General features: G+C 38.9%; 2 protein-coding genes across 2 annotated transcripts in view; one reads left to right on the forward strand and one right to left on the reverse strand.

Annotated features, from left to right (window-relative positions):
- The window catches only part of LOC113156457 (proteasome activator complex subunit 4B-like), a 28,270-nt gene extending 18,840 nt beyond the window's left edge, over positions 1-9,430 (forward strand). Inside the window, exons 31-47 of the mRNA XM_026351616.1 lie at positions 25-78; positions 487-616; positions 1,719-1,800; positions 1,974-2,127; positions 2,584-2,650; positions 2,743-2,868; positions 3,113-3,265; positions 3,412-3,516; positions 3,854-3,945; positions 4,121-4,252; positions 4,464-4,666; positions 5,230-5,315; positions 5,494-5,622; positions 6,374-6,529; positions 7,405-7,543; positions 7,713-7,846; positions 9,296-9,430. Coding sequence (XP_026207401.1) covers positions 25-78; positions 487-616; positions 1,719-1,800; positions 1,974-2,127; positions 2,584-2,650; positions 2,743-2,868; positions 3,113-3,265; positions 3,412-3,516; positions 3,854-3,945; positions 4,121-4,252; positions 4,464-4,666; positions 5,230-5,315; positions 5,494-5,622; positions 6,374-6,529; positions 7,405-7,543; positions 7,713-7,846; positions 9,296-9,430 — 2,077 coding nt within the window. The remainder of the gene's footprint in view (positions 1-24; positions 79-486; positions 617-1,718; positions 1,801-1,973; positions 2,128-2,583; positions 2,651-2,742; positions 2,869-3,112; positions 3,266-3,411; positions 3,517-3,853; positions 3,946-4,120; positions 4,253-4,463; positions 4,667-5,229; positions 5,316-5,493; positions 5,623-6,373; positions 6,530-7,404; positions 7,544-7,712; positions 7,847-9,295) is intronic.
- Positions 9,431-10,350: 920 nt separating this feature from the next.
- chac2 (ChaC, cation transport regulator homolog 2 (E. coli)) lies at positions 10,351-14,897 on the reverse strand. Its single transcript, XM_026350583.1, has 3 exons — positions 14,515-14,897; positions 13,927-13,962; positions 10,351-12,387 (listed from the first exon to the last, which is right to left on the reverse strand). Exons 1-3 carry the CDS (start codon positions 14,647-14,649, stop codon positions 12,013-12,015), a joined length of 546 nt encoding a protein of 181 aa, XP_026206368.1. The 5' UTR covers positions 14,650-14,897; the 3' UTR covers positions 10,351-12,012.
- Between the last annotated feature and the right edge of the window lie 509 nt (positions 14,898-15,406).

Consider the following 15,406-nt stretch of genomic DNA (forward strand, 5'->3'; position numbering starts at 1 on the left):
ATGTTTATTTTCCCTTTTTTAAAGGAAATATGAGAAGCTTGTTAATGACCTTCTGGATTGCCTTGAAGACAGAGACCTGTAGGTTTTCCTTCGTTCTTCCTTTAAATGTATTACGCTAATGCACTTGCTTTTATAAATGTGTCAAATCATTATAATGATTTCTTTAAAAAATAGATCAAATAAAAAAGCAAATGTCTAAGCAAAAATTAGCAAAAAAGAAGCAATAATTGTCCAAAAGATGCACAATTATACTTGCAAGATTAAAAAGGTGTGTTTTATGGGTCATTATGGGCATATTCATAAACAGAAGAAACTCAGTGTTTACTGACTACGTAGAAACATGTACTACATGTGAATTATGCATTGTTGTTGTTGTTTTTCAAAGAGTCGTAACACATCTCACTTTTTGTTTTTTCCTCAACATCCTTATCTCACTGCTCCTGATATGTGTGGGTGCGTTTGCATTTGTGTCTGCTTGTGTCACAGGCCCTGGAAGTTTGAGCACATGGCCGCAGACCTGCTGTCTCTGTTGCTGAGAGAAGACCACCCACTGCCCCCTGATGCTGTCCTCTACTTCACACAGAGCCTCATACATGACTCCATCAGCATACGCAAGGTCTGCAGCTGTGTCTGTACTGTGTGTCTCTCTGAGTTCATCTTTCTCTGGACAAAATGTAAATGCTTTTTGGTAGCGTTTAATATTCCTTTGGGTCTTGAGGATGGAGATGGATTTGACAAAAAAAAAACGTTTTTTCTGGTTCATTACATGCAGTTCACATCAAACCTCATAAATGCTAGAGCAGTGATGGCATGTTGACAGCATAGAATCTGACCTCCTTGAAAAATAGTTGAGGATCCCTGTGCTTGGGGTTTGATGCTAGAAAGCAACAGAGCAGAAATATTAAAATTCGGCTCTAACTCAGATGTTATGTGATCATTCAGGCATGGATGTACATGGCTTCAGCACAGATTCTGTGTCCTGATTTCATACTACATACTAATCTTTATGAACTTTGCCATTTTAAATCAACAGGAAACAGTAAGCTCAGTAAGTGCAACCTTGGATGTCATTCAGACTGTGACCTCACATCATCACTTCCAATTAAGCCTCATACGGCATTTGCAGAAAGCGAAACGTCTTTCTAAGGCATTCATGTTTTTCTTTCATTTTCCAAGACCTTTCTAACATTTTATTTTCCTTTGTTGAACTGTCACCAAAACCTGCATTTGATTTAAATGGTTTGCAGCTGTGAGTAGAAGCTCCATTTCCTTTGTGCATTGTGCTGTGAGACAGTAGTATTATGAACTGCAGACCCAACAATCAAGCGTTTCTTAGTTAGCATACCGACTTTTTTGAGTATTCTTATTTTTTCATTCTTTATACACATATTATTGATACTACAAAGGTAGTAAATAATGTATGTGGAGTAAAACAAAAGATTAGCAGTAAACTTCAGCCTCACTAGTGCATATTCCGGTCCACTGTCACAAGTGGGGCAAAATTACAGACAGAGCTTTTAATATTCACAGCACTTTTTTGCTTGAACAGCTTCTGTGTTTGTTGTACGTGGGGCTCCAAATAAAGTGGCTCTACTGTATTTCAGTGTCACTTTGTTGCATCAAATCTGGAATCAAACTGTCCTTAGTTGTGGCATGGAAACGTCAAAAATCTCCACTGACATTCAGCTTTACTACAGTATATCCATTGTCTGTTTTAGGTTGCGATCTCAGCCATGGCCGGTATCTTAAAACAGCTAAAACGACCAAGACAGAAAGTGGCAGTGAAGCCATCTGAGATCAGTGAGTACAAACACACAAGAACATCACATCACATCACATCAAATAAACTGTTGGTTCAGATGGTGCCATTATAAACGGACACCTCACCAGCAGTGATGAATGACCACAAATCCAATATCAGCTATAAAAAGACTCATTATATGACATTCTGTGCATTTGTGTTGTGTTTTTAGGTGGTATAGAGGATCCAGAGGGGATGTGTGTAGGGGATCGCGCCGGGAATCAGTGGCTGCAGTATGTCAGCAACAGCCTACCTGTTAGCCAGGAACAGTGGGACTCTCAGCAATATGTGGAAAAAACACACTGGGGCTACTACTCATGGCCAAGGTAAAGAAAATGAGCGAGGATAAAGGTGGTGGATGTAGAAAGTGGATGGCTGATTAACTGCACAGCCAGATGGAGTTAAATAGCTGATTGACTTAACTGTCTAGTTGAGTGGATGCTTGCCTTTGTGGATTCCTGGGTAGCTTTGTGTCTGACTAGCTGCTGAATGACTGCTCCGTGTGGCTGGATAACTCAAAGGGTGTTGAACTGACTTCCTGTCATGGCTCAGCCTAGATAAGGCTGACTGAACGACTTCCTGCCATGCACAGATGGAACAATTGATGTATAGGTGGAGGGCTGGCTGGTTGTCTTGGTATGCGGATGGCTTGCTGACTAACGGACTTTTTAATCGTTCATTTATCCTTGCTGCTTATTTGAAGACAGTATGTGTCTATCCATATTTTTTCTTTGTTATCTATAAATCACAGCAGCCTCTTCTGTGTCTCCCGCTCCTTTCAGAGAAATGATGATCTATGCAGCTTCCGAGAAACCAACAGATGACCTGCTGTATGAGGAGATGAGCGAGGTGCGTATTCACACAGTGCCAAGCACACAATCTCTCTGTGACGCCTCGGTATTAATGTTATTAAATTTGATGTGTCTTTCTGTGTCACTCAGGGTGAAAAGATCATCTTTGAATATTTCTCGGACCCAGAGTTTATTGACCAGCTCGTAGCGTTTCTTTCTTTGGAGGACCGGAAAGGAAAGGACAGCTTCAACCCGCAGCACTTCTGTCTCTTCAAGGTGCGTTTTGAACTCTGCATTGATCTGGCAATTCTTTAACAAAGATGTAAGACGGCACACTGCCGCTAGCCAAGGCTAAATTGAACTATTCAGAGCTGGAATTTGTGTCATCAACTGCTGTGAGTCATTGTTCTCCGTCAAACAGCTGACAGCTTCCTTGAACAAATAACTGTGATTCTTCTTTCATTAAAAAAAGGTCTTGACTTCAAACAGACAAACCCTCATGCTCACGTTTAATTGACAGGGGCTGTTTCGTAACTATGGTGACGTGTTTCTGCCATTACTATGGCCTCACCTGGTGCAGCTTGCCAGCGACCCCCATGAGAGCTCCCAGCGCTGTGTGTGTGAGATTACTGCAGGACTAATCAGAGGCAGCAAACTCTGGAGTTTCAACAAGGTACTGCACACACACACACACACACACACACACACACACACACACACAACGACAAACATACACACTGCACTACTTTTTGATAAGAAAAGTCAATATTAATAAAACTTTTCATTATTGTGTGTGTGTGTGTGTGTGTATGTGCTCAGGTGGACAGGCTGTGGCAGCTTTTGTGCCCTTTGATAAGAACAGCATTAACCAACATCACAGTGGAAACCTACACAGACTGGGGCACCTGCATCGCTACTGCCTGTGTGAGTTGCAGACATGCATACAAATACATCATATACAACACAACTTAGGGCTTGTTAAAGGAATCTGGAGGTTTATCTGTTTATTCTCCAAGTGAAACATGATGAAGATCAGATTTTTAGAAATCAATATAACACACTGTGCAGAGAAAATACCCAAATGACACTGTGTTAGGCTGGAATGTCAGTTTTTCAGATGGACTGTAATTGTTTTGTTTCTCTTTGAGGTACAAGTATGGAAATCACTGCGAACAACACATTAGTGGATAAAATAAATGGTGCCTACCTAAAATTTGTGATCTAAAAATAAGCCTGTTTTGTATTGGCTGTTGTCCAATAGGAGGGCCGGGACCCCAGGAAACTCCACTGGCTGTTTGAGCTGCTGATGGAAAGCCCACTCAGCGGGGAGGGTGGCTCATTCAGGGATGCCAGGTGTGTGTGTATGTGTCCATGTGTATGAATAATTATACACACTGAGTGTTTCTTTTTGTCATCTACGACATTTCAGAGGTTTCTGTTTTCAGGCTGCAGGAGCAATCTAGAGCTGTCATGCCGCAATAACTGCCTCCCCGCCGTCCCTCCACCCCTCTTGTTTTGTCTCTGTCAGTTTGCTGTATGTGCTTCAGGGAGGTCTGGTCCAGCAGCAGTGGAGAGTTTCTGAACTGCTGCATAGGCTGCTGGCGTACCTGGAGCCCAAACTCACTCAGGTGTATAAGAACGTCAGGGAGCGCATTGGCAGGTAGCAAATTAACTTGGTGTTATCTCCTCTGACTTATATAATCATGCTTAAATGGGTTCATGTGATTAATTTGTGTGTACTGTTTGTGCTCTTTAATTTTAAGGCCTTTTTATTTATTTCTGTCTTTCTCAACTTCTCCTTCTTATCGTTGATTCTTTTCACTTTTTTGTATCATCTCTGTTATTTCCCCTTCATTTTCCCCTCTCTCCAGTGTCCTGACCTATATCTTCATGATAGACGTGGCCCTGCCCCACACCCAGCCCACCTCCTCCCCCCACGTGGCAGAGTTCGTCACTCGGGTCCTGGAGCGGCTCAGGCCCCTCACGTCGAAGCCGGAGATCCACAACCACGTCCACGAGGAGAACACCCAGGAGACAGACGAGTGCACCCAGGCTGTCAAACTGCTCAAGACGGGTCAGAATGTGGATGCAAGCATGTAAACTGTACAGAGGATGGACATGATGTAGGCCAAGACAGATATGTAATAATGTTGGGAAAAATCAGTTTATTAGAACAGCTTGTACTGAAGATGATGGAGAATTTTGAGGATGTGTATTTCAAATCGGACCTATGGAAAGAGGTCAAACTTAGTTTTCTTTTATTTGAACCAGATTTTTATACATTTCCTGTTAATTTGGAAGAAAATATTTAATCTCAGAGCAAAATCTTGAATTTATTTTTCTAATGCGGTGGGACACGTGTTCCCCAAATTCAAAATTTAGATCTCATTTCTTGTCTTGACATTTTCCCGTTGTTGCTCTTTCAGTTTCTGTTATTGTTCTAATCTACATTACACAGATAAATACCTGGTTATGAAATTATCCAAATCATTAGACCTCAAATCATGATAGATGGTGTTTTATTACCAGAGCAATGCGGTAAGGTCACAACGCCAAGACTGTTGTTTTTATTATTTGGCAGCAATACAAAATCTCATCTCGTGTGTATGCGTGTGTGCCTGTTTGTGCCATTCACAGTGTTAAAATGGTTGATGGCAAGTGCAGGGCGAACTTTTACCACTCCTGTTCAGCAGCAACTACAGCTCCTGCCTCTTCTCTTCAAGGTAACACACACACACACACACACACACACACACACACAGGTCCCAGTACAGCATTATTACCCACTCAATCTTACTTGCCCATTAAACTCAATTTCTCTCTTCATTTACTCAAAATGGTGCGTAGCTCCATGTCTTCCTACCTCTCTCCATCTCCCTCACTGTTCCTCTCTCCCTGCAGATTGCCCCGGTGGAGATTGATGAGAGCTATGATGAGATGAAGCAGGATGCGCGCACGTGTCTCTCTCTCATGTCCCAGGGCCTGCTGTATCCTGAGCACATCCCTCTCATTCTGGCAGCACTGGAAGAGGTGATATGCACGCACACACACAAACACACACCTGCCTGCTGCTCAAGGTGTTTTTAGACTAAAAACGACCGGTGCCATTTTGATTTGCTTACTTCGTGATGCTTACAGTATTTCTGCTTTGATTCTCAAATGCTCTGAATATCTAACCATCTATCCACCAACATTGTGTTTACAGTTTTGATGGAATGAGTAGGCATCACAACATTTTTTTTTTGTCTTCACCTTGACAACAAAACCTGTCTTGCTGAGAGGTAGATGAGAATATGTAAAGTGCAGCTCTTTTGTGTTTTCGTGTGTGTATGGTAAATGTGAAGCTAAAGCCAGGAGACAGATCACTCAGATTAGCATGAACCAGAGGCAAACATTTGGCCTTGTTTTGGGAGGGAAAAATGGATGCTTTTATTATTTGTCCAGTACTTTAAGGAAAATGCAAAACTAAAAACAGTTGTCTAGCCTGTAAATGTGATTAGTGTTAATGAAAAATGTTACAATACTAAAATACTAAATGAAGATGCTGGATTTACTGTAATCAGAGGTGATGCATTGTCAATGTGAGCAATATAAACATGTTTAGCATGTTTAATTATTAGAATTTAACAGTACATTTAAGTGCTGCTGTGCCTAAGTAACATTGCAGCCTCTCAGAGCTGCTAACATTTGTGCAGACTCTCAGTCTTGTCTTGCTAGACCTGAAAGATTTTCACTCTTTTGGGACTGCGTTTCTCTCTCCTATCTCACTCCCTTGCTGTAGATGGCAGGCAGCAGGTTGTGGCATGCTCGCTTCTCAGTACTGACCTACCTCCAGATCATGGTTTTCTACAACTTGTTTACCCTGCTCAGTGTGCCTGCTGAGGTGCTCCGCTTACGCAAGCTGGTGATGCAGCTGCTGCTTGATGAACAGCTAGAGGTAATGTATGCACAAAAAGTGCCAGTTTAATACAGCCATTGCACCTCTGCAAGGTACAATTGTCACTGGATTATAAATGGCCACCTATTGTCCACTAGTCTCTCCTCGCTGAATCTTAATCCTTCTTTTCTATTCACAGTTATTGCTTTAAAATAACCCCCACTGCTTACACTACACTACCATTGCTTATTCTGTGGTCATAAGGATATTGATAGATCACTATGGTTATATGGCACTATTTTGTAATGATGTGATCCCAAACAAATAAATCTGTTCCACAAAATATAAATTGTGAAATCATGTTGATTTCCTGATAATGTTACACTAATTACTTATTGTCTCTTTATTGAATAAAATTAAATCAACATTACTACCTGTGCCAGATCTTTTCTGATATTGACCCCCATTATCTTTTACACGCTCTGTGTCTCACTTCGTCTCCATTCTTTTAAAACTTCTGTCAATCTGGATGTAATGGTGAAAATAAATGACTGCTGTGAGCCAACCACGTTGTCTAAGTTACAAAAACTTCCCTTAATATTTAGTAAACTCCGTGAATGCACAGCTGGTGAATGTGCTGTCGTTTTATTATTGTCTGTTTCAATGCATCAGCCGTCACTCAGTGCTTATTCATAATTCATGCAAAGTGATGTAGGAAGGCGGTGATGTTCTGCAAGTGAATTTTACCTCAGCTTAACTCAGCAACTATGTGCTGCTTTTCCTCCTCGACTCACCTCTGTCCCACGTACCTCGTTTTTATCCAGCAGTCTTCTTGCCCTTTTAATAAATTGTGTATGTGTTTCTGATCTTACTGGGTCTCTTTCTCTCTCGCCTCCTCCTTCCCCCTCCCCCCTCCTCGCTCTTTCTCCATTTAGGTGAGGGACATGGCAGGCACCACCCTTAGTGGTTTACTGCAGTGCCAGTTCTTCCCTCTGGACTCTAGTCTGCAGACATGGCTCCAGACGCTGAGTCAGACTCGACTCCCCAAGGCCAGAGGAGAGCTGGCCTCCACAGGTGAACACATACACACATTTATGTGCATGTCACAATCCCACAGCGAGGCAATCACAGTAATACTTGCCCTACTACCCTTTCTTATCCCAGAGGAATTATGAACCTTGAAGTCTAAGACCAATTTTAACTCTCCATTTGTTTGTGTGTGTGTGTGTGTGTGTGTCTGCAGACTTAGTACGGCGCCATGCTGGAGTGCTCGGCCTCAGTGCTTGCATCCTGTCAAGCCCCTACGATGTTCCAGACTGGATGCCTCAAATACTGATGGACCTGAGCGACCATCTCAATGACCCACAGCCTATAGAGGTACACACACACACACACACAAACACACACACACAGTCACAAACATCCAGCTCAACACAGTGTGAGCTGAAAGAATACAATTTCATTGTCCAATTGAGGAGAAAATTGTGTCTTTGGCCTTACTTCAGGCATGAAGAAGACATACAATGTAATCCAAGTTTGAATAATACATTACATTGATGGGGAGCCAATGGTGATACAGTTTAGTGCTTCTCATGTAGCAAAGTGAAAAAGATGAGAAAGAAAATACAATGGAAGAGAGTTAAAACATACATTTGCAAGTAAATGAATTACTGAATCTGCTGCAGTTTTTCGCAGTTGACTAATTTCCTGAATAACCACCATCATTCTCTCAGCCTAAAACGCACACAGCCCAACACCACAGCTGAGGACCAAAAGGACGTACCTCAACCAAAAGCTTGAGCTCATGTTTAGCTCAGAAGTAAATCCTTATGTTAGTGAACAAGTCAACACTGTTAAAATGAAATTATTGTGTCCGTTGAGGTTCTCAAGATGCTGTTTTATTAGTAGAGGAGTGTAAATGTGTTAAATTGTATAGCACTCTCATTCGTTGACGTGGGAAACTCCCAATAAGTGAAGTTGAAGTTCCACTTGACACTGACATACAGTCCCTTTAGAGAGAGTTTTCACATCCCCTCACTTTTTTCACATTTTATAGTAAATGTGCAAAAGTGAAGTGTGAATACTCTCTGTCAATGAATTGCTAAACATGTTAAATGAGGTAAAATAAAATAAAAATAGCAGATATAGGTTTTGTGCAGAATGATACGTGCTAACAAAACTATAGCATAAATCTATTTCCCTTCCTTCATTCCCTCAAATCTACTCATTTAGTTTGAAGACCATGAATATACTTCAGGGTCATTAATGCATCATTGGTTGTAGTTATCATTATTGTAGTTCATTGGTTTTGTGTCCTTGTTGAACCACGCTAACTTGTCACTCCAAACTTGTTTCACTTTAAATAATTTCTTTCTTATGTATTTAAATTGTTATAAGTGGCATTTTAACATGAATAAATTATTTTTACCTCTTTAATTTTTTATTTACACAAACAAATGATATCATGGTTTGAGAGATCGTCGGCTTCTGTAGGATTCTACGCTGCATTTTACAATTTATGCTGCTCCACATCAGCAAGTGGTGGTGGCTTTGTTTGACTATTTAAAACAGGTTGATCAGAATAGTTTTGTTCTTTGTCCACTATTAAAATTAAGACTACGTAGTTTTTATAAACATGCATTTATAATGTAAAATATTGTGGTATATGTGTGGTATAGATAAATGACTGTATAGTTGTGATTTGTAAGTCAGAAAACAAATCAAGATGGACTATTAGCATTATGTCGTATGAATTATGAGTAAAAAGTACCTTTAATTGTATTTATGTTATTTTATTTCTCCATCATTTTGTCCTTTTCTCCTAAGATGACAGTGAAAAAGACCCTGTCGGAGTTCAGGCGTACTCACCATGATAACTGGCAGGAGCATCGGCAATGCTTCACTGATGACCAACTGCTCGTGCTCACAGACCTGCTGGTGTCACCCTGTTATTATGCCTAACCAGCCAGCTGCCTTGCCAGGTCCTCTACAGACTGACAGACCAACCACCTCCAGACAAAAATAATTACACCTTTTAATACTGTTGGGAACTCCAATCCTCTGTGCAGCCTGTTAAAATAATGACTGATAATGTCTGAGCCCTGCCTCTGCAACCTCAAGTGCCACTGTCGGCCTTCAATAAACCCAGCAGGAAAGCAGCGCTGTGCAAAACAGTTTCAAATATTTAATTTACTTGGTGTGTTTATTTTGTCTCACCAAGCTGCTCAACAGCCCCAAAGGTGGCCACGTTACTTCAGGGATAACTGCTTTTCTTCGTAGAATTATTCAAACACTGACCTACCCACGTCTGACTTGAAACTAACCCTAACCCTAACCCGATTACAATATTTGACTCCATCTATTGTTATAAGATTTTAAAATAATATGTTAAAAGTTGGAACTGACCATTATTTTACTGGATACAAGAGAAACATATGATATTAAAACATAAATGTTATGTAAAAATACCATTCGTACAATAAAATCTACTGGTATTTCTACAGTTAAAATGTAATCTAGAACTTATACTACATAATATTTATTATTGATATACAATATATAATTGATATAAATGCATATAACCCTATATACCCTTGTAATAAATCATAAAATACGCTAAAATCTTGCATCGTGCATCTATACGACCCACTGTGTTTTCTTTTATAATAGCTCAGCACTGGGAATTGGCTCGTTTCCTGTTAATTAAATCTACTGCATCATTTGTAAAGTGAGATGCTATTTTATTTCAGACAAGGAATTGTGTGTATGTTTGCCATGATTGACTGACTGACTGAGAAAATACCTGCAGCTTTTTTTTTCTCTGCATACATTCATGTCACATATCTGTCAAAAATACATTATGTTCTACACAGAGCCAGAAGTCAAACACAGATGAAATGTTTATTGATGCATGGGGTAGTTTTTTAGTTTTGCACCAAGCATGTCATGTTTTTCAGATTCTGGTACAAGCCACAGCCAATAAACCCTGGTTACTTGCTGTAACTGTGTGTGTATGCATGTGTGTTAAAGAAATACAGGATCACAGGTAGAGCTGTCAGCACTTTTTTTCAGCGTGCTGATTTTGTCTGATGCAGTGCTGTTGACTTTGATATGCTCACTGTGCTGTGACGTGCTGGTAGAATGAGAAGTAGCTGATGGTTGATACTGGTGAGCCAATAGGTGCAAACACTGATACAAGGTAGGTACAGTACAGTCTGGAATAAAGTGCATGTGAGTACTCGATGGTGTGATTACACTTGTATAATAATGATACCTGCACTAAAATTTGGTTTTATATCAGGAAGAGGGATTGAGTGTATTTACCAAAGCAGGATGATCAGATTGGATAAGGAACTTTGGAAAGCAGTAGGATAATATCTTCTAAAAAAAATGGGTGTATGTATGATTAATGATGTTAGTTTTAAAGATTCAGAAGGGAATCACATTTCTGGCAAACCTTGTTCCTGTTTTAAATCACTGTTATTCAAATGACACCCCAAAAAATCGAGAACATATGGAGACATTTAACAGCACTTTTTAATTCTGTTTGAAATCCAATTATTCTGAATCCCTTTAAACCCTCAACAAATCTGTTCAAATAGTTCTAACTGTAGAAAAATTAATTCTGTTGTTTGAATTGGAGACACCATTATTTAAATGGTAATAATTGTAACCTGAAGTAGATTAATATAAACTACCATAAGACGCTCCATCAGGCTACTTAAGATAAATGCTAATATGTTCGCAATAACCATGCTGACAGGCTTGTGTTTGTCAGATATGTTCATTATGTTAATTTGGTGTGTTATCAAGTGAATGTTAATTTTCTTTAATGTACAACTAAGGCTGATCAGAGAGCTCATGAAGTGAGAAAAAAAACATAATATAAATAAATAAACGTGTTAATCCATTCAGTTATGTAGCAGTATTCCACAGAAAAGTGTAAGTCAGTGAATCCCCAAAATCATTGGGTTTAGAGAATTCTGTAAATCTAACAGTAAACCATTTAATAGTTGATGAGATATTGAGATGAGAAATGAGCCAACATGGATACTAACAACCACATCCAAATTATTTTAATAAAGCCCAGTGGTGTGTTGAAAATGCTTCTGGGATTCCAAAATAATGGAAAAAAATTGCATTAATTTCCTTTGCGATAGCACTACACTTATACTTCAAATTATGTTATTTATGTTTTAAATGTATCAAATCAGACCAAATGTATATCTGGATGATGATATATTCACTTACAAGATACAGTATTTAGTCATTCAGGACATTCCTCCTTTGTGCTGTGTCAGATACTGCACAAGGAGTAAAGTCATGTTTATTCAAAGCATATTTGTGACAGCTCAATAATTTGAATGCCAGCTACAGTAGATTTATATATTTGTATTTTCTCTTATTTTGATTGGTTTTGGAAGTGTAATGTGTTTTTATCAATATTTCTTCTATACCTGACAGATAGGTCTCATGTCTACCTTACACCCTGAGATTATTTGACAAATCCAGCCTGGTACAGAGTACTTGTTATTAATAGACATTTACTCCTGCCCATTTAGCAGCCTTTCCCTAACTATAGTTTCCAGAGAAAACAGGTGAGGGTCCATGTCCTCTGGCAGAACAGTCCTCACAGCATCAGCTAGCTCAAACAGGTACTCTGTATTTCTCCCGCTTGGACCAGTTGAGTTGATGATCTGGTTGGCAATCTCCTCCAGAGGAGCAGGGCCGAGGTAGTTTGGATTGTCCTGAGAGCCGATATAGAGCAGTGTCTGGCTGGGTGGGGCAGTGAAGGGTGGACGGGGGTGGAAGGCCACTGTAATGACCTGATAACCACCTTTTTCTCTGTAGTCGAGGTAGTGCTTCACTTCCTGCTCCCGACCCGTCGGCAGCTTATAAGCAACGCCCCAAACACATCCCTGTAGAAGAATGAAAAAATAAAAACAGGTATCGTGAGAATGTGCATCAAAGAATGTGACGAGTTTAACTCACACTTACACAAGAAGGTGAGCAAGTTCACCTTGTGTAACTGGTACTAGTGACTATGTGAAACGTGAACTGAATATCAAAAAAGCAGAAATCTGAAGACAGCTACTTGAGATTTAAGAGGTAATGATGACTATATTTACTGTTATCTGACAATTTATAGACCAAATAGTTAATCGAATGGCAGATTAATCATTAAAATTAAGAAATAATTCGTTATAGCAACCTTATGATTCCAACCTAACAAATGCGTCATGTTATTTATAGTGCTCTGAGAAGTGAAAAATGTCATCATCAAATGCCCCAGAGCCCAAGGTAACATGTTCCAATTGCTTGTTTTGTGGGACCAATGATTCAAAATCCCCCAAAAGTTTCAGCCATAAGTTTAGATCTGAAAAGCATAAGGCCATGCGTCAATTAGTTGATCTGCTGTAAGTGACTGAAAACAACTTTCATAATTAGTCTATGTCACTTTTCATTCATTATTCACAATTTGTCTGTGATTAATGACTAAAACTTTTTGATAACTGTCACTACATCAGAAGAAACACTCTGTTTTACTTTATTTATCGCTTCTCCATCAATTGGAACAAAGCCTCTCTCAACCAAGGTCACAATACAATGCACTGTCCTGTCCTTTGTTTCTGCTGTGTAAGACGCCATCATCTCTCCGGAGTAGCACACACACACACACACTCACTGAACTTGTTCAGCATGTGCCTTTGCCTCATGTCAAGCTTTGCATGTTAGCAAAGAATCCATAACCTTATGAGCTAAATCAGACTTAAAAAACAGAAAGTAAATTAACTTGCTGCTTGATTTATATCACATTAATTGGAAAGATTATATTAAAAAAATAGTAATAAATGACAAGCTGGGTGTAATATGACCTTATAGTGATAATTCACCCACTATTATTACTGTATAAATTAAACCGGATTTTGTCTGGTTTTACTCTAACATAGCCTTGTCATGTTATGTCATAAATATGTTATATTAATAGCTACTATGTCCAATGAATTAATATCATAAAGGTTTATGTCATTTCAGTAGTTGAGGAAAGGAAATCTGGATTAACATGTGTACACCATATAACAGGTTATTTTGATAGTTGCCTAATTGTTTAAGCCATATGTCTGGCAAACATTTAGCTGGAATGTTGATTTATTAGCTGACAGAAAATTTATCAACACTTTATGTTGAAAATGCCAAACATTTTCTGCTTCCAGCTTCTCCAGTCTGACGATTTTCTGCATTTCTGTTTTTAAACAGAATATGTTTTGTGTTTTAGATTGTTGGATTGGTAAAACCGTAGCTCTGAAGACAGTGGGAAAGTAGAATGGACATTCACAGTGTTTCCACAATTCATATGATCAATTACTTGAGGAAATGACTGGCATACTAATTGATAATGATAATAATAACAATAAGTATTAATGGTAACACTACATTTAGGACTAACTATAACTCACCTCAGGATCCTCTACGAGTGTCACAACCCGGCCAGGCTGTAAAGGGCACAGACAGAGAAACAGATGTATTAAGGCAGCCAAGTAAGTTCAATGATTATAAAGTTAGAGAAACACATATACTGTATCAACAACAGAGATGGGGAATTAGCCAAGGTTATAAGAATGACATCAGCTAAAAACTGCAATATATAGTATAAATTCCCATAATAATTGTCCGAAATGAGCTGCACAATGAGCTGCTGTGTCAGCACAACCTGTTTTTAGTTTTTCTTTTTAGATCCAAAAGCCAGTGTCTTTTATAATCTCTAATAAATAATCTCTCTTTATAATCTCTACTTTTATACACTACTACACTTTGAAGACAGACTTTTCTTCTTCTCTTCTTCTATTTACACAAGTTGCTAAAATTCAGGATTTTTTTTAAAAACTGCTGAACTTTTCATCAACTTAAATCCTTACATCAAATATTTAGAGGGACTGTTTCTTTCTGTATCCTCTGTTTAACACTGTTTCACAGATTATCCGACATCACTGTAACGTTACATCAGTAATTATGAGCTAACTACAACGTTAGCTTGAACAGCTCACCTTCCCAGGTACTCCCCGGTGGTCGGTGCTGCCCTGCCAAAACCGACGGCTGTAGCCTTTAATGTAGCCAATTCTTTTTTCCTCAAAAGGAAAATCCACTTTCCAAATGAGAGACCCGTAACCGAAAACCCACATGATAAAAGTGTTAGCTAACGTGACAGCAGTTAGCGACAACAAGGACGGTTCAAGCTAGCTAAAGTGACCACGGCTAACTAACTAGCTTATAAAGAAGGTCATAACATTATAACGACAGACATGTTCACCTGTAACAGTGAAGTGATGACTACCTACAGTGACACCACGAATATATTAAGGGGACAGACGCTGACAGACAATCATTCCACGCTGTCCCCGAGCAAAACTGTCCCATCACCCGCTTTACGTCAGTGAGTCCACCGACTTCCGCTTCTCAACTTTCAGTATAAACACCGTGAACGATCGATTCCAAATTTAAAAATAATACATTTTAACTCTGCTGAGATTTATTCAGATATAGCTTGAAATATAGAGACATAATGTTTTCTTTGCGCATTATATTTGATGCCCTATAGCGCATTACCATGGCCATGTATTTTTTAGAGTTTTTCGCTTTTATTTTGAAAGTAAAGCCGAAATTGTGGATATGTTTAGAGCCGGTGTGTTTTTATTCTTTATAATATTATTTTATACTTAAGATATCATCACTATCAGTGAACGAGACATGTATGAAACATAAGAACATTAAGAGAAATGGAAACAATTGTGCAATTTTAAGATTTTCAAGTTTAAGATTGTATTCATTGAAATTTCAAACCATATTCTGGATATATTTGTAGATTTGTGAATAACATTATAAATGAATAACATGAAAAACATAATTTAATCTGTTTATTATAAAGACACCAAACACAAT

This window comes from Anabas testudineus, chromosome 19 (assembly GCF_900324465.2).
Source record: "Anabas testudineus chromosome 19, fAnaTes1.2, whole genome shotgun sequence".
NCBI classification, from domain to species: Eukaryota; Metazoa; Chordata; class Actinopteri; order Anabantiformes; family Anabantidae; genus Anabas; species Anabas testudineus.

Coding starts and splice junctions, on each gene's coding strand:
- chac2 (XM_026350583.1), bottom strand. CDS start 14,649: ATGTGGGTTTTCGGTTACGGGTCTCTCATTTGGAAAGTGGATTTTCCT. Junction 13,963..14,514: donor ACCGGGGAGTACCTGGGAAG/GTGAGCTGTTCA, acceptor TGCCCTTTACAG/CCTGGCCGGGTTGTGACACT. Junction 12,388..13,926: donor CACTCGTAGAGGATCCTGAG/GTGAGTTATAGT, acceptor ATTCTTCTACAG/GGATGTGTTTGGGGCGTTGC.